This window comes from Heliangelus exortis, chromosome 1 (assembly GCF_036169615.1).
Source record: "Heliangelus exortis chromosome 1, bHelExo1.hap1, whole genome shotgun sequence".
Taxonomy (NCBI): domain Eukaryota; kingdom Metazoa; phylum Chordata; class Aves; order Apodiformes; family Trochilidae; genus Heliangelus; species Heliangelus exortis.
In genome coordinates, this window is record NC_092422.1 from 123,586,030 (window position 1) to 123,609,263 (window position 23,234).

At 36.0% G+C, this 23,234-nt stretch overlaps 1 protein-coding gene across 6 annotated transcripts in view; it reads left to right on the forward strand.

Moving 5' to 3' along the window:
- Nucleotides 1-23,234, forward strand: part of NR2C1 (nuclear receptor subfamily 2 group C member 1) — a 44,178-nt gene that overhangs the window by 7,171 nt on the left and 13,773 nt on the right. For 3 of the 6 annotated variants that reach the window (XR_011730061.1, XM_071764986.1, XM_071764947.1), the window contains exons 2-9: nt 2,619-2,694; nt 6,654-6,761; nt 11,541-11,771; nt 14,640-14,721; nt 17,510-17,689; nt 18,608-18,755; nt 18,858-18,948; nt 20,263-20,447. Coding sequence is in view for 5 of the 6 variants with exons in the window: in XM_071764986.1 (XP_071621087.1) it covers nt 2,641-2,694; nt 6,654-6,761; nt 11,541-11,771; nt 14,640-14,721; nt 17,510-17,689; nt 18,608-18,755; nt 18,858-18,948; nt 20,263-20,447 (1,079 nt within the window). In the remaining variant the exon portion in view is untranslated. The remainder of the gene's footprint in view (nt 1-2,618; nt 2,695-6,653; nt 6,762-11,540; nt 11,772-14,639; nt 14,722-17,509; nt 17,690-18,607; nt 18,756-18,857; nt 18,949-20,262; nt 20,448-23,234) is intronic. The other 3 variants (XM_071764954.1, XM_071764967.1, XM_071764978.1) reach the window with 3 other exon arrangements.

The window sequence follows — 23,234 nt, forward strand, 5'->3', positions numbered from 1 at the left end:
GTCTAGTACCAATCATTTGTCAAAATACCTACCATTAGATGCTTGTAATAAGTTGGGCTGGGGGATTGAAATCCTGAAAAAGAAGAGATAGATATCTAATTCTGTCTCTTCACGAGTTTATTTTTCAAAAGTTTTTGAAAGAGTTTGGGGTTTTTTATTTACTTCATTATGTGGGAAGTAATAGTCAAGCACTCAAGAAATAACTTTGAAAACTAATATAGTGATTACACTTGTAAAGCAAGTCTAATCAGTATAAATACAGATGCTCATAATTGTGTAGTCTGTACCCAGAGCAACAAAAGAGGAGTGGTACTGTGTCTTTTTCCCTGGCCCTAGAAAGTTACCACCAATGAGAAAATACACAAATGGATCATCACAGACTGAAGGAATACAAAGGTACAAAAGCAGACCATGTTGGGCAGTGGGAGAGGCAGTGATCTAATCATTTTGACAGTCCAGATGTTTTTGGTTTTGACATTGTTGCCAGCAACACATCTTCTTTAAGACAAATTGAAGGAAGGTGGGGTTTTTTTGTACAGTTTTACGAAGAGTCTTTCCTATCTTAGTGGCAGATCTGCAAAAAGTTGTAGAAGGAAGTAAGAGCTTAAGCAGTGAACAGTATCATTAGCTAAATTGTAATGGCACAGAACATTTATGGTTTGAAGGTGTGTGGCATGATTTAGGAAAGTGAAAAACAAGTGTTTCTGAAATCAGGAAGATTCACATTACATGAGAACACCTTGAAGATTACTTCCAGTTATTGAAGATCAAAACTCAGACTATGGTGACAGTTATTTAAATCTTTTTCTCTACTGGAAAATGAAGGTTTATTCTAATATATTAAAGGAATAGTTAGTTCCCAATTTTAGATAGCTACAGGTATCTAAGATAGGTAATTATAGGTAAGAATTGGTTTTGTTCTTCATGTCTGAATTGATTTCTGTAAGTTATTTTCCAGGTTTTGCCTGGAGTGGAGTATTTGACTGCTTAATACAAGATGAACAATAAATTAAGCTTTTCTTTTCACTATACTGTATTGTTCATTTCCATGTGATGCTGAGTCGCTGCAATAGCAGTAATAATTAGTGTTCAGTTTTCTTGTTGGAACACACTGATTCTGCAGGGCAAAACACGAGGAGTTTTAGAAAAGCATGAAGTTAAAGTAGCTGTAGGCTGTGTTGGTAAATATGTCTAAAATTGAGAAGGTCATAATCATACTTTGTAATGGTAAGCATTATCGACCTGCCTTTTTTTGGTGGGAAAATGGTGTTGATGTAGCCTTGTCTCTGCTAGAGACAGAAATTGCAGAATGAAAGATGCTACTGCTGTCTCAAAAGACTGACACAGGGCAACATTCTCCACAAAATTGGTTCAGAATGCTCAAAATAAGCTTTCTTTTGCATCGCTCTTTAGCCTAGACAATCAGTGAAATAACACTTAAAAATTCAATCATAGTTAGTGTCCTTGAAAATACCTGAACAGTAGACCTATATGGAGGCAGTGGAAAGATTTTGCAAATCAAACTACTTTCAAAATACTGAGGATCTCTTATTGTTCATGTAGTTAAGAAAGTAGTGTGGTTTTGAGTTGTGTGATATTCCATGTGAAGGCAAGGGACAGGACATCAGAAGGTCTCTTGTCCAAAACCCCCAGTCAAAGCAGAGTCAGCTCTGAGATCAGACTAGAACTTCCAGCATTTTGCACATTTTACCCTCTTTTTTTTTTTTTTTTTTTTTTTTTTTTAATGCCATCATATGCACAGTATTTCTGGTATGTCAGATTGTCTTGAAGCAGTCAGATTTTCTGAAATAACTCACAAAAAATACACCTCTCTTACCCAAACTCTGTTCTCTGATCTACTTGTATGGCATTAAGCTTTTCTTTTTAGCTTTTTCTTTTTTTTTTTTTTTTTTTTTTAAATTACATAGCACTAAATTCTCCCACTGTGTGTGTAAATAGTGCAATATTTTGTTGCTATTAAGTATTTTATTTGAAACAAGAGAACATCTTGGTGGAATATATTGCCTGACTTTGAAAGTGCTCTTTGAATAGTGAATGTGCTCACTGCATGCAGACGTGGGCTAATAGGGATCTTCTGCAAAGGTGCTGGCATTTCTTAGATCTTCTCTAAGGAGATAGTACTTTTCAATATACTCTTCAATCTCAAATGTCTTCCATACTGCTTGTCATCTGGGGGGGGGGGTGATTAAGAATGGGCTGCAGTGCCCAAGTACTTTATGGTCTTCACTTTCACCCATATATCAGGGTTTAAATATACCATTGTTCATGCTTCTAAGGGCTGCAGTTGTTGGCCCAGTCAAGAGAGATCTTTCTTTCAAATTATAAAAGCAGAATTAGCTTCAAAATGAGTTGTATTTTTATTTGCAAAGTTGATAGGCAAAGTTTAGAGGTCTCTGGGGTAGCAGATAGTTCCTAGAAGTTCTAGCAAAGTTAAAGAGAGAAAACCAACCAGCTATATATATATATAGCTTTGGACAGATATAATTACTGTCATTAGCATTCTAACTTTTTGTATGGTTACACAACTGTATTTTCCCTAAGATATTTTAATTACTGAGACTATAGGTGTTAAGCATCTTCTTTCCTTTCTTTGGCAGGAAGTTCTGGTGATTAAAGATCATGGCAACCATAGAGGAACTGGCCCATCAAATTATTGAACAGCAAATGGGAGAGGTACATAAATTTTGAGTCATATTTAAGAGACATTGAATAATAAAACACACTGACTGATATCTGGTCAAGATAAAACAAGATCACAGTTCTTAGTACACTAAAAACTTCCAGAGTCTCTCCCATGGAAGACTAGAATACTTTACGATGTCCATTTTGAAGTTATGCTGCAAAGTGTTTCTTGCCAAAGTTTGCTCCACAGAAATGAAGCTAAGGAAAACTCAGGAGTGTTTCTAGTGACTTGGCTGTTCTGCTTTCCTTTTTGGGCCTGGAGGGGTCTGCAGAGAGCCCTGTGGTTGTAGAATTGCTTTGCTCACTTTCAGTTCCAAAATTTGTAACCAAAAAGAGTTGTCAGTACATAGCTTTTGCTTTCCAGTTAAGCATCAGTCATCATTGTTTGTTTTCATGAATAAATGTTTGCCATAGTCTTCACTGTAAAATATTTGTTGGTGTTTGATATAAATCAAATGGAAGATGGAACTCTTGTTTCTGCCAACTTCTGACTGATATTTTCTGCAACCTGCGTGCACAGTCTGTGTACTGCAGCCAGACAGCTTCCAGAGATGCACAGATAATTTGAGAGTATAGGCTTATTAATCTTAAATAACTGTTGCCTTTTAGCTTGAAATATCCACTCTTGGTTTCTTGTCTAGACACCGACTTACTTTTCAAGTACCTTTAGTTTCTCCTAGTCTTGATTTCAATTAGAAAGGTTGAGGAGGGTGGGATAGTTGCTTCTGTATAAATTCGCATAGCTTTTTATTTATAACTGTGAGTGTTGCTAAAGCTATATCAAAGGACAGAAGGAATGCAGGGTATTTTCTTTTTCTCACTTGCCCTCCATATAGGTGAGAATGGTATGTCTAGTATTTTGTTTTGTTCATAAAGCTCTTTGTGGAGGTCTAAAGGGGGCTATATTGCCTGGGTTTGGTTTTGTTTTTGTTTATGTTTTTAGGGTTTTTAGTATAGAGTAGTAAAAGCTAGCTGAGGAGTGCACTCAACTTGAAAAAGAGGATGGCATTTAGTCTCTGTGTGGCTTGTTTTCCATTTTCATAATGTGATTCTATGAGACATTGTTCTGACTTATTAACTCAGTGCCACCGAAGAGGAAAGCACATTTGTTTCTTACTTTATTTCCACACTAGCAGTCAAAATAAGTGGAAGGTTTTCTGCTGGATTAGTAACATCAAGTAGGGTCTTGAGAAGGCTGGGAAGAGTACCAGAGCCAGTGTAAAGGAGATAGCCAGAGAAGGCAGGGGCAAAGATGGAGAGAACAGAGGTTTGACACTGGAGAGAGCTGTTGGCAGTTTCTGTTCATGGTGAAACTGCAGCCTTACAGTTTTTGTGAATATCATTCCATCAGCAGGCTAGAATAGGATTTTTCCTTTAGCAAGATTTTACTGTGCCTGAGGCTGTCACATCTTATTTGGCAGCAGTGTGGCTTAAGCATTCCCCAGTCTTCACTTAGCCACTTATTCTCACGCTATGCTCATCTTGCTCATGTAAGCTCTCTGTGTTCATTGTGTGGTGGACAAAACTGGAAAAAAACCCACAAGCAAATAAAAAAAGAAAGGAACAAACAAACAAACAAACCACACACACACAGAAAAAGAAACCACAACAGCAACAAAAAAATCCGAACCAGGAGAGTAGAAGGTGTTCTCTCTTTTAGTTGGGCTTAGGTCCCCTATCTGGGACAAGGTGCAGCCCAATCTGCCACATATTAAGAACAAAAAAACATCACCCAGGGCAGTTCAAGGTAGAACTTTCTAAGCCAAAATTACTGTCAAAGGTTCATGCCATGCATGAGTGGTGAAAGGTGGAGTTGGCAAGGAAAGTGTCATTACAGGGGCCTTCATGTAATATCTTATATTCTTACCTACCTGTGACCTACCAGCTCTAGTTTCTTGGTGGTGTTCCTCTTCAACATAAGCATTGAAAAACATAATTTAAGGTTTATGAAACTTCAGCAGTAATTTTGCTAGCATTTTTAGTCCTTTCTTGAATGTTGAAATAGTTTTAAGTGAACTTACAAAAAAAAGCTTATGTGAGTAGAACATGAAAGGAAAAAGGAAGGTGTTCCCATTCTGAGGAGAATGAAAAGTGCATCTGTGTCTAGAAAATGGTCAGAAGTCTTCTGTGACATAGGTTTGGACTTCTTTATAATATTAATTCTTGATCATGACACATTTTAAAACACACAGCTATCAGAAACCATTTTATCATGTTCACAAACACATTTTTATTAACTTAAGGCTTTATTGCATAAAAGCAGAACTTGCTAAGAAGAAAAAATAATGTATAGCCTTGCCTGTGTGGAGCATTGCACGATGTCTATCTTTTCTTAAATTCTGCCAACAGCTAATCATCATCTACTGAGTTGTGAGATAATTCATGTTTCTACATCAACATCAAATTACTTGAATTATGTAGGGAAGTTAAGAGCCCACAGCAATCTTCTTTTTTTAATCTGTGATTGGATACACTAAGTACAATGTGGTTTATTTCACCAGTACTGCCAGGTAACAGTAACAGAGGAAAGCAATGTATTTGTCAAAATGGCTTTTATGCATATACAAAACATGCATATGAAGAGCATTTTTATCTTACCCAGCATGTAGATCATGACATTTTAAGGGAGCAAACATAAAACAGTCCTGGAACACATAGCTTAGTTTGTAAAGCAAAGATAAATTCACATAAGACTCCCATTGCCTCTAATTCACCCTGTGTACATGTAATTGGAAAGACTGAAGCAGAATTTTAGTGCTCAAATGTGTCTCTTTCAAATCCAAAATTGTTCTGTATAACAAACTGTTCCTTACTTAAGCAAAGCAGTAAATAAATTTATACTCAGGAAAAATTGTTTATTTGTAGCAATACCATTGCTCCTTCCCTTTCTCAGACTCATCTCCAACTGAGTACTGTTGCCTCCTTTCTTCTGCTGGTTCTAAAATGTATATGGTGGTATGGCTGCAAAATCAGGAAGCTGATCCAGGAAGGAAAAAAAAGCTCTCAACCTTTACTGTGATACAGATATATATTCTCTGTATTAATTCTTTAGGGGAGGGAGACAGAAGCTGACAGACAGTTGAAGGGAAGCATTTTTATAATGGTGTAAATACTGGTAAATGTTACTAACAGATAATTGCAAGATATGTTCTAGATGTTTTGAACTGCAAAAAGTTTTAAGGAGTTACTTAGGAATTTAAAACAAATTTAAGTTTGAAGGTATCTATAAGTTCTGTGAAGGCAAACATCCTTGATACTATAAAAATCCTTTGCAAATAGATGTACTTTTAAGTTTTTATTGACAAATAATGTAATGAATGGTACTTTCTTCCACATATCTTTTGCTAAAGCATGTGAAGAATTTTTTAAGTACTGAGAATCATTAAAACACTTCCACAAATTGTGTCCAAGAGCATTCACACAGAAATCTGTTGGCAAACTTCATACATTTCATTAGTATTTTTTAATGCTTGTTCTTGATAGTTCTCCAATTTAGAATTTTGTTGTTCTGTTTGTTGCTGCTTTAAAAGAAAAGTTCCTTTGTCACTTAAGCAAGCCACCAAGGCAAAAGTATTTTAGTGTAAATGTAGCATAGCTATGATGGAAGGTGTTATGCCTCATGAACATTACAGTAAAAAATATTCCAACTGATTGACTTACATGGAATCGTTAACTGAATTGTTTTGCTTAACATGTTTCTAAATTTTAAATTGTAAAGTGTTTCAAATGGGATTTAAAACAGTGACACAAAAAGAACTTTTTAACTAGCAAAATTAACCTATTAGATTACAACCATCGGCTTTCCTTATACAAAATGTCAGACTGTCCATAGCCTTATGCAGAGAAATCAGAAGCTGGTAAAACCTTAAGGGTTTCCTGCAATAAGTTGTATCCACACTTAAGTTATTGTATCCATTGTCAATCCATTACATTTGTTTCTTTTTTTCTAGATTAATCATTCCCAGGGACCTGTCACACAGACACTAATGGATGGGACAGCACAACGAATACAGATTGTTCCTGCAGATACAGGCCTCTCTTTACCACAGCGTATACAGGTATGCTTTATCTGATGTATTTTAAAAGCAGAGATGTACTGTTTATTTCTGCTGGTTTTCACATGCAGGGGTTTTTTTAATTATTTGCTTCCTATGGTTTGTTTGAATGTAAATATTCAGCCCTGGCTGACAGAGACTGTTTCTGTATAAGCAGAAATAAAACATTCCAATGCTTCCCTTTTTTTTTCCTTTTTCTTTTTTTTTTTTTTTCCCTTCTTCCTAAGAATGTTAGGATTACAAAAAAAAGTATAACCATTGAATGCAAAAAGACTTTTCCCAATACTGTAATGATATTACTCTTTAAAAGCTGAGTAAATTTTAGATTTGGTTATTCAGCTGAGTTGTTGAAACTTTTCTACATTTTGAAGTAGGCAGGGAGGGAAATACTGCATTGTATCATTGATACAAGTCATGAAAAACTGCAAGGCAACCTGATGCCTGAGGACAACACTGGTTTGTGGTTGTCATAACCAATGGTGTGTGTCCCTGTATGCTAATTCATAGCTTGGCCAGGTAATAATCTCCACTTCAAGTGAGGGTATGAAGTTTTTGGCAATGTAGGTAGCAAAATCAAGATAGATGTGGAAACGAGGAGGATTTGGGAAATGAAATTATAGATTTTATCCCTTTAAAAGTCAGTGCACATGTTTGCAAAGTAGTTATTTTAAAATTTCATCCTAGAGAAAAAACATCAACTGCAGAATAATTTTTTAATCACTCGCTTAAGTGAGCCAGCTGGTAGTTTTAATCTTGGTTGCTTTTTCTTTTGCTGGCTTCACTCATCAACACTTTCCACTGTTTTTTTTCCTCTTCCAGTGTCTTGCACTCAAGCTTTCAACCCTCCAGGACTTCACAGCCACCTCCCATCCATGATCTTTTGTTTTATCTCCCCTTACCTATGCTCTAGTCATGGTACAGTCTTATCTGTCCAGTAAATCTTGTTTCTTTCAGCTACCTCCAATCCTGTTCTATGCTTTTTGTACAGCTATACCTTTTATTAATTAATGTTAATCAATTAGCCACCATCTCTTTATCCTCTGTTTTCATTGTCAGTACCTGTATGCAGCAATGTCCCTGTCATGTGAGGCCATCTAATATAATTTTAGCATTAGGGTCTGAATGCAGGATGATGACACACAAACCCATGAGCTTTTATTGCTGAACAGCAGGACAGTTCTGTTGGTTCCAAGCCAACAGCAGACTTGTAATCAGAATGTGTCACTTTTTTAGTGGGGAAGAATTACATTTAGTTAAGCATTGTAATTACAGCAAATATGACTAACACGGAGGAATTGAATTTCTTGGAGCAGGGCCCCTTTATAGTTTTTATCATCTCATGTAGCTGGAAGATCACTTGTTTGTAACACAGCTACTTTGTCCCTTGTCTCTTTTTCCAACATGCTCATTGATTCTTGTCTCAAAATGGATGGTAAGCATTTTGGTGCAGCGATTGTCTATTGGTATGTTCAGAGCAGCACACAGGCAAATGGTATTCTTCCTGCAACAGACATCTACAAACATGTCACCAATATAAATAATAATTAGATATTAAATAAAACTTCGTAACAACAACTTCCCTCAAAGCAGAACTTATGTGGAATGTAAAATAGTTTGTAGGAACATATACATCTCACTGAAATGTTCAAAATGAATGTTAAATTGATTCATTTTGAGTTTGTTTCCAGTCAGTTTTTTTTCCACTTTTAAATATTGTTAAATGCACATAAATAATTACCTGGCATCTTGAAATAAAAAGCCCTCAGTAAAACGTTTTTTAAAGCTTTTGTCACTAGTCACCCTTTTTAGGGAAAGCTGTCATTTCTCTAGGATAAACGTTAAGTGTCACATTTGTTGTTAAACAGACATTTCTACTGAAAACCAACTCTTGTTATAGACTGGTGGATTAGTCCTCTCTGTTGAGAAACTTCTTTTTTTTTTCTAAAATCGGAACAGAATTATTGACGTATTTAATTTATTGAAATTGTATTCAAAAGGAAGTCAAAACTTGTTAACAGACAAGGCTTAAAAGCAATAAAGGAAAATACTATCTTCCATTATCATCAGAGTGCTTAAATGAAATATCTGGGAAAGTGTACTTTTTCAGCAGACAATCCAGAGTTAATATATTCTTGTTTTACAATATTATCCCTTTAGTGATACTGAGTTTCTTATTATTAAGAAACATAATGTGTTGTCACTGAGTCATGAGGGATTCTCTTGAGAAGATAAGTAGTTTTCTTTTTCCCTCTGATTATATTTTTTCCTTTTATCTCAACATTTAGGTACTGCAAGTTGTACTTTGGACTGCTGCACTTCCAGAGTCCCATTGTAATTTAGGTGGAGTTTTTGCCAGTATATGGCCATAAGAGGTCAGCTGCTGACAGACTGTGCTTAATTGTTTAAACTTTCTCTTATGCCTCTGTCAGTTTTCAAATGCTTGACTGCTGCAGAAACCATTTGTGCAGCTTTGTAGGGATATCAGCATTGTAGCTACTGTATCATGCAGTGAAAACTACACAGGTATCCCCATAGAACTGCAGGAAGCCAAGTGAAGAATTAGGGCACATACTTGTTCAACAGGAGGTGAAGTGAATTGTATGAAGCACCAATGGTTCTTTGTGCCCACTGTCCTGCCATATTTTCTACAACTATATAATCTTTACAGGTGAAAAGCTGGACTATAATATGACAACAGGTACTTTAGCATATATATAAAAATCCAACTTTACTTCAAATTTGTCTCTTCACTGTTTGGAACATACTGTATTTCATGTTACTTTTATACTGTGAATAAACCAACTAGATAAAGTATGCCTTTTTCAGGTACATATAGTTGTACTTCTAAGTTTTGATACTAAGGTGGATTTTCTGTAAGAGTATTCTCTGTGTATTCAAGAAATAGCACAATACTGTTATGTTTGACTTTATGCATGTCTGCACCCTGTTGTGGATAACATGCATTAGATTTCTCCTAATCCTAGTAAAGTAAATGTGTTTGGAGAGAAGGGGAAGGCAACATCACCCACTTTTAAAATAGCCAGAAATTACACAGGAGAAATTACAATCGTAAAATGTAGATAAATGCAAGGAGAAAATCTAGCAAAGAAGGGACTTAAAAAAAGGTATATTGCTTTCTAAAGAATATTGAACCAACAGAAAGAAGCTGAAAGGAGAAATAAGGGACTGTTGTAGACATTTGTGGCCCCAGGCCTGGGTATCTGAGAAAACTGAATGGAAATCCCTGTGTTAATCATGTTGATAACTATTCCAGTGTTTTTGCATTTCCCACCCTATAGCTCAGATCTTATAATTTATATTCTTTTGTTCTGCATCTGGAATTTTTTAATCTTATCTGGACTTCTTTTTTTAAGCAAGCCTTTAATTGTCTTTTGCATAGAGAAAAAATGAAATTTGATCCATAAAAGTGTTAACAGGGAAAGACCACCAGAAGGAAACATTCCTTTTGTGTTGCTCACACATTCCTATTTTGAAACTGATAATTTATGAATATTTGCAAGTGGCAATATTGATTTATATTTGCTGAAATGAGGTACTCAAATCTCTCATTGCATATCTGTTAAAAATGTAAATATATTGAACATTTAGAGAAATTCATAAGATCGTTGTGAAGATACAATAGGAAAATTGATAAAGAGTTCTGTGGAATTAGGCCTCGTTTTGTTTCTTTATGCCCATTCTCCACTTTAAAAATGTAATTATTATTGCTGCCCTATTTACATGAAATTTTGGTTAGATCACCAAAAAAAAAAAATTTATCAGTATAAGACCACATAAAAGTTAGGGATGGATAGATGGTTGTTTATAGGTAAAATAATTGCTTCTTGGTAAAAATACATTCATTGGAGCTGTTTTATTGAGTTGTAATTCAAAAATATTTTGCAGGAAACAGTCTTTGTAGGATGATTCTCCTTAGTCTCCAGAGGCAGTTTTCCATTTGGGCATTTTGATGGAGAAATGCAGGAAGTGACTGCAAGTGAGAGTTACAACAGAAGATACATGGAATTTTGATGGTTTTCTCTGAGGATTATAAATTCCTGACAAAGCTGGAAAAAGCAGACTTAAGCAGAGGGTTATTTAATCAAATTCTGCTGTGTTTGTGCTTGAAAATAGAGATAAAATGGGAAAAAAAGTCTGTAGGTCTTTTCTTGATTGTGAAACATGCAAACAAGTTTTTCCTTTAAAAATGTGTCAGGGGGAGATTATGTTTTTCTTATTTTATTTAGGAATATCTATGTTTAAAAAAAAAGCCTAAAATGTATACACAGGTACAATGAGGTTATTGCTTTTCTTGCTGTTTGTTGCTTACTTTTTTTCATTTGGAACTTTATTTGTGGTTTCAGGAAGCTTGTTAAGCAGCCAAATCTGGGAATTGCTAAGCACTCCACATGGTACACAGCAAGTTCAAGAGTTACAATTTCTCATAACTTGACAGGTCCTAGGGCTGAGCTAGAGATGTTCCTCAAATTCTGGATGATATCATGGTCAAGGGTTTCATTAGTATTGTAAAAGCATGGGCCAATTGTTAAATTTGTGTATTAATTTAGGTTTGGCTTCAAACACTCTTAATTGAAGTGATTTTCAAATACAGTGAAAATCCAAGGTTTTGGCTGAGCTTACCTCACTCTTGTGTGACAGAGGGGAAGACTGTCCTGCTTCACAAATGTCAAAGGCAAAATTCCCTTTTTCTTTAGGTGCCCAGATTGGGCCCCAAAGGTGAATTTAAATTACCATAACAATTTGAGATAAATGTATTATTAGATTGTCACAGATCAGCAGACGGGCCAGAAGATTCAGATTGTTACAGCACTTGATCAGAGTTCAGCAGGCAAGCAGTTCATCTTAACAAATCATGATGGCTCTACCCCAAGCAAGGTGATCCTTGCCAGACAAGATTCCACTCCAGGAAAAGTTATCCTAGCAACTCCAGATGCTGCAGGTGTCAACCAACTGTTTTTTGCATCCCCTGATATATCTGCACAACACATCCAGGTAGATAATCCACTTTATTTCATAATTTTGGTTCAAATGGGATAAGGAGAGATGTCTTATTTCCAGATATGTATGTTTGGGTTGGGGTTTTTTTGTTTTTTTTTTTTTACAGTATGCTTTCCATTGCATTAAGACTCAGTATGGATACTTAAAAATTATGAAGAAAACTTTTCTCTTTTTTCCTTTTTTTTTTTTTTTTCCTTTTTTTTTTCTTTTTTTTTTAAAGTATTGCTTTTTAAAATTTATACCCTGGCTCATGGACTCATGAGATTAGAAAAAATGCTGTTGTTTTTAATGTAATTTCCAGTTCCTGCTGTATCAATGGTCCTTTATTTCTGCTTCATTGACTCTCCATTGGTTTTCATATTTTGTTGAAAGCACCCTTTTCTCCCTTGTCTGTGTCACTGAAGATACCCCTCTTGTTTTCCTTTTTGGACTTTGTTGTAACTGTTCTTCAGCTGTGTGAATTGTTCTGCAAAGTAGTTTCTTCAAGAGACTATTTAGTAGGAAAGTATATTACTCAGAATGGGAAAATAAAACTGAAGGGTTTTGGTTTACTCATTTGAGATTGTAAAAAAAATGGACAATAATGGACATAATTCTCCTTCTGAGCATATTCTTTCACTTCCTTTAGTTGATGATTTAGAGCAACTTCATGATTTGGAAGTTGCAGTGAGACCATGATATTTGATAGCTGCCACTGAAGCTTAACAACCTTTTTTGTTATTTATGTAGATCATATATGCATTGGTCTGTGTAATCTCTTAGAGAATAATTGTGTGTTGTGCAGAGAATACTTCAGTTGATTAATCTTCTGAGACCTATATAATTAGATGTCTCTTGCACTATAAGCAACAATTAGAAAGGGTTCTGCTGTTTCTATAAATCACTGTTATATCCTCTTTCAAGTAATCTCTTTTCATCTGAAGAGCCCTGATCTTTTTCATTTGTGTGCTTATGGGAGCCAGTCCACTACACTGATTCACTACCCACGTGTTGTACAAACTTGAAACATAGATCTGTACCATATATATCATGTATTTTTGAAACTCACAGATCTTTGCAAGTGGATATCCAAGATCCTTGCTACAAAGAATTAGATTGCTATGAACAGGAAAGCAGTAACAAAAGTCAGTCCTATTGAGGGGTGTTCAAGCATGATTAGTGGTATCATACAATTTGTATTTAAGTAAACCTCAATGAAAGCATAAAGCAGATGAGAGGTGTGCCATACTGCTTCAAAGAGTGAGAGTCAGGTGTGGGGAAAGTCTGGACAAAAAATTAAAAGCTCCCGTTCTGGCTGTGCAGTTTGGGCAACATAGATTAGTTTGAGAGACAACAGAGTATTCTGTCACTTCAGTTAGATTTTTCTGTTGTTAGTTAGCATGTATAGGTAGAAATATTTTTTTTCCACTTAAAGTTGGTGAAATACAGAGTACCAGTCATTTGTTTTTCAATTGCATCCTCTTCTGATGTTCTGTAGCCTTCAATTGAAATACGCATTCATTTGCTGCAAAAAAAACCCTTTCCTTTGTTGCATCTTATCTTTACATTGACTCATTATTCCCAATCTATTTCACCTTCAGTGATTCTTCTTCATCTTAGTAACCAGTTTTTATTCTTCATGTTGAAAGTTAGTTGGTGAGTTCTCAGAGTCTGGGATCTTTATATTCTCATGGGCCAAATTCTGTGGTCCGTCCTTATGTGGACTTTCCCATTTCACTGCAGGTTTCGTTTATAGAAGGACTTGAAATTTGGCTATATATTTTATATATTACAATGAAAATAAATAATGTCAAAAATGCAAAATTGGGAAGGAATGAAAGATTAATATTAAAAGATGTTATATTAAATGAAAATAAATGAATCTCTGAGACAGCATTATTAGCAAAGGCTAACTAAAAAGAAGTATGCTTGTTAAACATTACCATATGTATTATCTATGCTATCTTCCAAACTTCTGGAAAAATTTTCTCTACAGAAGATAGGGTACTTCCTCATTTGGTAAGTTATCTTTCTTTTTATGAGAGGTTCTGTTTTCAATATGCAAAGCGAGAATGAGTCTGACTTCCCATTAAAATACAATAAAAGTTAGGAACTTAAAACTTCTAAATTATATTTATAATGGGAAGAATAACTTTTTCTTTTTTGTTTTACATAATTATCAAGATGATGTTTGGTTGTTACTCATTGCAAGTGTGTTCCTTTTTTGCATTAAATTGTTGCTGTACTTTATTTATGTTGCTGTGGGACAATGTTTTAAAGATCAAATGGAAAGCTATAGCACCTGCCCTGCAGTTCTGGGATTTTACTGTTATGTGCTTAATGTAGCTTAATGTAATTGTGTCAACTTCTTCTGAAAGCCAAACTGGATATTTAAGGGTAACGTCCAGAGTACATGTTCCATTGGTCCACCATTTTTGTGTATCATAAAAAAAATTAACTAATGTGGCTGTAGCTATAGTAGCCTTTGCAATGGATTTTTTTGTTTGGTTTAATGCTTGTTTCCTTTGTACTATGAGCAATTTGTTAGGATACAAAATTGAACAAAAGGTAGGATAAGAGTATGCAGATGCTAAATGTTTTTCAAAATGGCAGCCTGTTCTACTAAGGTGGTATTAAATAAATGAAATCTTGAAACCTTTTTGTGAGCATTGAAAGTGAAACTTTGGTTTCATCCTGAAAAGGAGCGCAGTGGTATGGCAGGAAGCTCCTTTGTGTCTATGTCTGTAAAATGTACTGAGGAAAATACCATACTTTGTAGATTATGTCCCCTTTCTTAGAGAAAAGTGACAAGTTTAGGATTTAATTTAATCTTTCTTGTTGGTAAGAAAAAGAAAAATTAAATTCTTTCACACTTTTTTCCAGATTTTAACAGACAACTCTCCCAATGAGCAGAGCCTAAATAAGGTGTTTGATCTGTGTGTTGTATGTGGAGATAAGGCATCAGGTATTTACTTCTGTCTTTTATTTTTTTTGTGGTTCAGTTTTATAAAAAGAGTTCAAAATTCTTCTGAAGCTGTATAACAATCTGCATGCATATACATCTATGTATGTATTATATATATGTATATATACAGATGTGCATATGTAAATATGTATATATAATACACATTTATATATATATATATATGTGCACAGACAGAAAGGATTTACAGCAATCTTTCAGGGTAGAATTACACTCTAGTGTCCATCAGTGAGACTTAGTGTTGGTTTACATCACAAGTAGAATTAAATCATAGAAGAACATTTCAGTGTTTTCTACCATGTAATTTTTTGCCTTTTTTTTTTTCTTCGGCTTATGTATTTTATTTTCTATTATAAAAATATGACTGATAAAATCATATAAGCAGCACTGTTGAGAGTTTTTTTCTTCCTTAAAATAATGTAAGAAATTGAGTTTTGTAGTAGACAGTTCTCTTTGGTATATGGGAAATCTGTACGTTATTTTTAATATGAAACCAGTAGATAAGGAAGTCTTAGCAAGTATACAAAAATAGTGCTAATGTGAGATTTATGCAGCACAGATAGTTATTTGAAGAATCATTTACATTGTAAAAATGTATTGTAATTCCAAAGAAAATAAGTTTAAGAATGGTATATTCATATATTGCCACCAAAGTAGAGTGTTAAGGTAAGAAAAGAAAAATCTTTCATGCATTACATTTTGTGTAGTGATATTAAAAAACTGGAAAGAATAATAGTGGGAGCAGTGTGCTGGAGAATTCTCTCCCTTTGTATGTGCGCCTGCCATCAGGTGTTCCAGATCAGTCAGATGTGGAATTACTGAGTGTCTTCTCTTTTTATTTTAGAGAGAGAGAATTAAAAGGGCTGTTCCTCAGTGTGGTTGATCTGAAAGCTTTGTCTTTGCTCTTTCTTAGAGAAGATAATGGCGTGCAAGAGAGACAAGACATTTAACTTGGGGCTTCATCTAGCTAAACTTAGATTACTTAGGGATGGTTGCTCAATCAGAAAATTCTTGTGGTTTGTCAGTGAAGTCTGTGTGATAGACATCCAGTAATATCCAATTATGACACCAAATAATATCCAAGTATGACAAGGTTAAATGCTTTTGAGAAGCAGTGGAAAGTGTATAAAATTGGGAGTCAGAGGAAGAAGTAGCTAATATTAGGATATCATAGTGAAAAGTAGTAGGATGTAGAGCAAACTGCCTAGAAAATATAAACAATTTCCTACTGCAAAAAGTTGAGCATAGAAATTATAATTCCTAGATTTCACCTGTCTCAAAAGAAATTTCTCCCAAACATAAGGCAGGAATCTGGTTGGTCTCTTGCAATTAGCAAGACTCCTCTGGCTCCCCAGTGAAGTGTTTGAGTATTCCTTGAGAGGCTGGAGATCCCAGGAGCTCTTCCTCCTGTCCTGGCTCAGGATTCTGGATTGCTGTCTGTGAATCTGGGGTCAGTGCCATGTGGCCTCGAGCAACTACAGGTTCTGGGGAGCCTCCCATGTGACAAGCAGTGTCTTGCAAACTGCTTTGCAGTCACCTCCAAATTGAAGTCAAAGAAGCTACATCAAAGAGCAGGTGAAGAAGCAGCCCAGGCACTTTGTATTATGGAAATTAAGTATTCACAATCCAGCTGCTGTTAAAATGATACTCTTAGTGATGCTCTTTTAATATAAAATAATTTTTCATCAATTTTACATTTTAACAGTGTGATAATATGGCTGTGATTAAGGAATCTAGAAAACCTATCAAATTCTAGAAACTTCAGGCAGGCAAGATTAATGTGTCAAAAAAAATTTTTGTGAGGAATAAGGATAAAATCTAAAAATAAATATATCCTTGCCTTAGTTCATATTTGAGATTTACTTCTGTAATATGCCCTACTTAGCTCAGAGAGCAGCCTTGGTGCGGGTGCTCTGAGTATTTTGAGTGTTTGTCAGTGGTCTTTGTTTTTAGAATATTTTATTTTTCTCCAGGATCATAGAAGCATTGGAATTGCCAAGCATGTCTTAATTAAAACCAGTACTTTTTAGTAGTATTTGTGTTTTGTGTTACAGCAGAATCAAACCCATTTAATTCAGAAAAATAATTTTTAAACTTGACTTTTTTCTTTAGTATATCCTAGAAGTTTTTAAATGTTAGCATTATATATCAGAAATTTACAGGAGTGATTTATTTTTAAAAATTATTATTCAGATGTTTTCATTATCTTCTCATTGAAGTTCTAATGAAAGAATATAAGGATGTACAGTTACCCTGTTAGGCAAATGAAAGGTGAAAGGAAAGCTTTGAAGTGATTACCTACTGCTTTCAAATCCCACGTTTATGCTTTCCATGTTTCCATTAGATTTAGGGCATACAATTTCAACAAGTGAATTTGTGATGAGCAATAACAAGGCTTTTCAGTAGGGACGTTTTAAAAACATTGCTAAAGAATGTATAAGTTAAAAGTTTCTTCTTTGCTCTTGCTAACTTTTTTCTTGTCCATTTTTAATACTGCTGTCAACAGATTCAGCAAGAATTTAATGAGCAACCTGGCTGATCATAAACCTTATCCTGTTAAAGTGCTTTGAACTAGAAAAATGGTCCACTTGCTTTTTTTTTTTGCTATTTTATAGCCACAATATATTTCAAGATGTGTAAACAATGGGGAAAAAACGCGGTTCTTTTTCTGAGTAAAATAGCAAATTTTTTGGTTTTAATAAATACAGACTCAAATGCATAATACTGCAGCGTAAAATTAATGTCTTGATTTGTGTTCTTCTGGAACTAGGGCGTCACTACGGAGCAGTAACTTGTGAGGGATGCAAAGGATTCTTTAAAAGGAGTATACGAAAGAATTTGGTTTATTCATGCCGAGGAACAAAAGACTGCGTCATTAACAAACACCACCGGAACCGGTGTCAGTACTGTAGGCTGCAGAGATGCATTGCATTTGGGATGAAACAAGACTGTAAGTCTGAAAAAGTGTGAATTATTTTAGCTGGCAGCTGCGTTAAAAATTGTGCTACTGAAAAAAAGCTTTGTGGAAATGCATGTTGTTTGATTTTTCTATGAGTAAAATAAGCTACTGAACATTTTTAATCTTTCTTCCTGCTTGTCACTTTCTCCACAACTGAGGTTGCTGGCAATTGCTGTTCCCTCTTGAAAAAGCTCTGCAGAGGCAATTATTCACAAGGCTTCCATTCTTACCAATTCCCACAAATTTCAAATTCCTTTTCAGATGCAGTGGTACTGCAGTAACACAACAGTATCAGAATACTAAACACATAGAAAATCAAGCCATAGATTAATTCTCCAGCCCTGATACCGCCACTCTGTTACTACAGTCAGAGTATTAGTTTTGTCATCCAGCTCTATTTTACTGACCCCCCCTGAACCTCTGTGGATGTTCCCTTCCTTACCAGCCTTGCTTCTGTCATCAGAAGCAATAACACTTTTCCAGCATGGAAGAAGTGAGTTCAGAAAGGGAGAACAAGCTGGGGGGGGTGGAAGTGGATGTTTACACTTTCCCTCTGGTGCCTGTACAGTCTAAGCTTCTAACTTGGGAAGCCTCTTTAAGTTGCGTGAGTTCATCCCAGACCCATGACCTGTGGAAAAGGTACAATGAGTCCCATAGACATGAACTGAGAGTATGGAAGAGTGAAGTTGAGAGAAGGAGAACCTATGAGCCTCCACTTAAAAGATCACAAATCAGATTGGTCTGGGTTTTTTTACTGAAGTTGTTGGCTTAATGGTTATTGGGTTGTGTTTTTTTGTTGTTACTTTCAGAATCATGATTAAAATTGCAGTTTATATAAAGAGAATTGAAAAAGGATTACTTCTAAGTCTGTAATTTGGAATGTGACTTAATTGCATATTGTCTTCTTAGCTGTTCAGTGTGAGAGGAAACCTATTGAAGTGTCAAGAGAAAAATCTTCAAACTGTGCAGCTTCTACAGAGAAGATCTACATTCGGAAAGATCTTCGTAGTCCATTAGCTGCAACTCCAACTTTTGTAACAGACAATGAAACAGGAAGGTATGTAAATTCTACTCAGAGGCAGAAATATCTGTTTCCTGAAACAGGAAACATGAGATTTAAAATTAATCAAAATTAAGAATGTATGCTGTTTTGTGTCAGATCAACAGGTCTTCTGGAATCGGGAATGTTTGTTAACATTCATCAGTCTGCAATAAAAAGTGAGCCTACTGTCCTGATGACTCCAGATAAGGTATATGATGATACAGCTGATACTTTAAGTAGTGTTGATTGCTGTAGTTTTCTCTTTGGAAGGGAAGGTCGATGTGTTTTTTTTGTTCTTCTGTTTTGTTAAATTAAGTTTTAAAACACTCCTTTATAACAATATGCTTTCTCTTGCACATGAATGCAAATGCCTTCTCAAGAAAATGCTTTTAGCCTTGCCAAGAAAAAAAGCCAAAACCTCTACAAAGTAAATACCTTCCTTCATGATTTTAGGGAGCTGCAAGGGCTGCATTATTTTAATTTGTATTGAGCAATCCCAACACTTGGATATTTCTTTTGTACCAATACTGCAAGCTGTTTGCAGAACCTCAGGTGGCATTATTAGAGTACATTCGGTACTGCTAGGTTATTTTTCCACTTTGCTACTTTTTTTCCAAAGATAGTAAGATCTATGTCAGCAACAATCTTATTTCTCAGCTGGGTCTCCTTTGTTTCCATTTTGTTAGGCTTAGATCAACTAAAGCCATGTGATAACTTCCCTAAACATGCACAGTAGGAATATTTTGTATTTTTCTAGCTGATATTAAATTACCTCATACTGTTTCCATGCATTTTGCCTTGCTTGCTCTGTCTGCAAAGTGTCCCATCAAAATCTGTTTATTCCATTTCAGTTTTCTGGCTCTACCTGTAGAGTATGGCAATGCAAGCTACATGACATGAAGCATGCTGGTGTTAGCAGCAGTATACTTGTCTGTTACCATGCACTTTCCTTATTAATTTCCTTTTTTTTTCTCTGGAGCTGGGTAGGAAACATGTTTAACCGCCTCTTTGAATTGCTGGTCAGTACTGGATCACCTTGTTCCCTTCCAGTTAAAGACATAAAACCCAAAAGTCTGCAGCAGAATTCTTTTTCTGCTTGCTATTAAAGTTGACTTTTCATTAATTCTTTTCTAAATATTCTCCTACCCTATTGCTATTGACTCATTAGGAGGGAAGGAAAATGCTAAGAATATAATCTACTGTAGTCTTATAGTGCTGGTGATTGACTAGTGAGCAGAGATGATAAATTCTCTTTCTGCACTTCTTTACCATCCAGCATTCTTAAAGAAATAGATAGGTATTAGCTGTAAAAGGAACAGTCCAAAGTGCAGTGGCAGTACAGAAAAACAGAAGCAGTACAGTGTCTAATTGCTGCATTATGATTACTAATTTACTGAAAACAGTGATTTTCTTACAGGTCTTTTCACATGTTCAATTTTTCATTTATGTAAAGGTTAGATTCTTATACTGCAAGTTAACTTCTGCCAGCATGAAAGAATTAAAAACTCTACTTGTCTCTTAGGTTGAAGCATGTCAGGGAGATTTGAGTACACTGGCAAATGTGGTGACTTCATTAGCAAACCTCAGCAAATGCAAAGAGATGTCACAAAGCAGTACAGAGCTATCTATGATTGAGAGTTTAAGTAATGGAGATGCATCATTATCTGAACTCCAGCAAGAAGAGCAAGCTAGTAGTGATGTAACAAGGTAAGGCATGCTACACTTGAAAATAGAGGTAACTTAACAGGCTAAACTAAGGTAGAAGATAAATCTTCTAAGTGTCTTCCAAGTGAACTAATAAAGAAATTCCAATTGAGAAATACATGCTTTCAGCTGTTTGTATTTGAAATTAATTTCAGTGTAAATCTCAGTGTATTTTTTGGTTGTCCTTAATGTGTCTTAGATCTTGTACTATAGTATAAGTGTTCTGTATCATCCTAAATGTATAAGAAGTTTAATGCCTGTGACTATGAATAACCTTAAAAGCTTGAAAAGCATTTTCTTTTGCCCTGATTTGTGCAGGACAGAACCAATTTTCTTGTTAGTAATTTTCAGTTAAGTCTTTCTGAAGTAACTGCACTTGCTGAAGTTAACAGCGTGCTTCTCGGTGAGTATCTGCTTATAGGAATGATAACACTTAATGTTTATAGTTACTGCTGGAGAATGGTATGCAGAACCAAAGCCACTCCTGGGTTCTGCTAAACTTCTCATGCACCAGAAAGGGAGGAAAAAGGGATCCCACCTGTGACTCTCCTATGTGGGGGGGGAGCGGGCTGTACATCTGACCCAAAATTGACCAAACAAAATACTCCATCCCATATGTGTCATACTTGGTATAAATTTGAGGGGTCATGAGAGTCAAACTCTCTTTGTCCATGGCCAACGTCCTGTTCTTCTGCCTTTGATCCCAGTCTGTGCATTCCTGAATCCAGTTCCTCCAGGAGCCCAGTCCGGAACTTTCCCAGGTTCTGCCCTGCAGTCTCTGTGGTGACCTGAGCGTTGTTGAAGGGGAAGCACGATAGTGGGGTTTTATATATTTTTTTTTATGTTTCCATATATATCATTATTTTCCTTTTCATCATTATTGTTTTCAGTAAAGCTGTGCAGTTTAGTTTCTAACCCATAAGTCTCTCTCCCTTATTCTTTTCCCCTTTCTGGGGAGGGAGAGAGGTTAATAGAGAGCATCATTCATTTAATTGCCAGCCCAGCGTTAAACCTTGTCAGATTTATTTGTGCACATTGTGGGGCTTCAGCTTCTTGGCTTCAGCCCAGGCTCTGAGTAATTGTCTGAATGGTTTGAATTCCAGCTCCAACAGGAGACCTGGATGGTTTAGTTGAGAGTGTATCACATTTTTTTCTTTTGAGAGTCCTGAAAGGTTGGAAATTAAATGGATACTCATATGGCCGAGGACAGAGAACAAAATGTGGCCGTGGACACAGCTGTGGGAGATCTTTGTCAACTTTTAAATATATGCCTTTATTGAAATGTGTTGTAGGTTCATTATGTCAGCACTGCTCTACTTAATGTGTGCAAGGACTTTTAGGGTGTATGTGTTTACTTATCATTGCCTTTGTCTCATGGTAATACTGATTTTTGGTGCTGGTTGAGGCTTACTGGTGTGATATACTGTAGTGAGAACCACAAGTCACCAGGTGTCGCCGATAATGAACTGGGAGCTTAGGCCCAGCTGTGCCCAATAATTAGGGCCTGCCCCAGCCGGAAATGGGCGGGGCTGAAGGGCAAAATAAAAGGCATGCTCCCAGAAGCAGAGAGAAGATGCCTAGAGATACCTGGGAAGAGAGATGGTGAGAGACCTCCTGAGAAGAACCGTGTCCCCGAGAGAAGGGTTCGCCGCAACAATATACCATGATGATCTTGATATTTTTAGATCTGTAACACCTTACTGATCTGGTTAACCATGTTTATCACATTTTTGTTAATCTGTGTTATCTCTTGGTGTTTTTTGAAGTGGTACATGGTGTGAACTTCTGGTGCCACGTAGCAAACCGTGTTGCTTATTATGTGTTTGATTCTGCCTTGGGAAGTTAAACCTCTTCTTCTTCTGTCAAGCTGATTTTGCCATATTTTAATCAAAATAGCATTATTTTATAAGGTTTTTTCTTAATTTTTTGCTGAATTTTATTAGTACTTTTCATTTATTGTGGAGGTGCAAGACAGCCACCTCAACTGTCCTGGTGTGAGTGCAACCACTGGTAAAGCAGGCTCGGGTGATCATAAGCTGATGACTGCTGCTTGGAGACTGATCATTGCTTCTGGGAAAGAGGGCACTGCCCCTACTGCTGTGGCCATTGCAACCCTGCAGGCACTGATGCTACTCTGATTCAGAAAGTGAGCCCTGTTTCTACTGCTGCAGCTACTACAACCACTCCTACTCATTCTGTACCAGTAGAAGTTGACCCTGTGACTAGAAGGCAATGAAAAAGAAATCAGTTCCCAGCCCTTATCCCATGGAAAATCTCCAAGAGATTTTTTAGGGGAGGGCCAAGGTCAGGGAGCAAATCATTCTGATAAGAATGAGAAACACTGTCCTTCTTGAGCAGACAATGTACCTTTTCAGGTAGGCAGTAGAATGGGTCCTACTGAAGTAGGTCATGGAGCAGGTCTTTCTCAGTCAGAGTCATCTGAGAAAGAGGAATCAGAAGCAGGACACCTTTCCAGGCAGGAGGACTCACTGAATTTTCACCATCAATACAAGTACAACAATTTAATATCTTACAAACTTGAGTCTTGCACCGGTTTTAACTGAGCTGTTTTGGCAAGCATATTTGTAAGATACTCCATGTAGTATGTACTCAGTTATTTTAGTTATTGTCAGTCACAGTTGCATTCTTCCTTGGCTGTTGTCTCATGAAAGCTTCTGACAGCTGTTGAATACTACTTTACACACCATCTACATTGTTCATGCTGTGTTGGAAATGTGTATATCTAATCCACCACAGAAAAAAAGATTGCTGTATAGTGAAGTAGTTTGT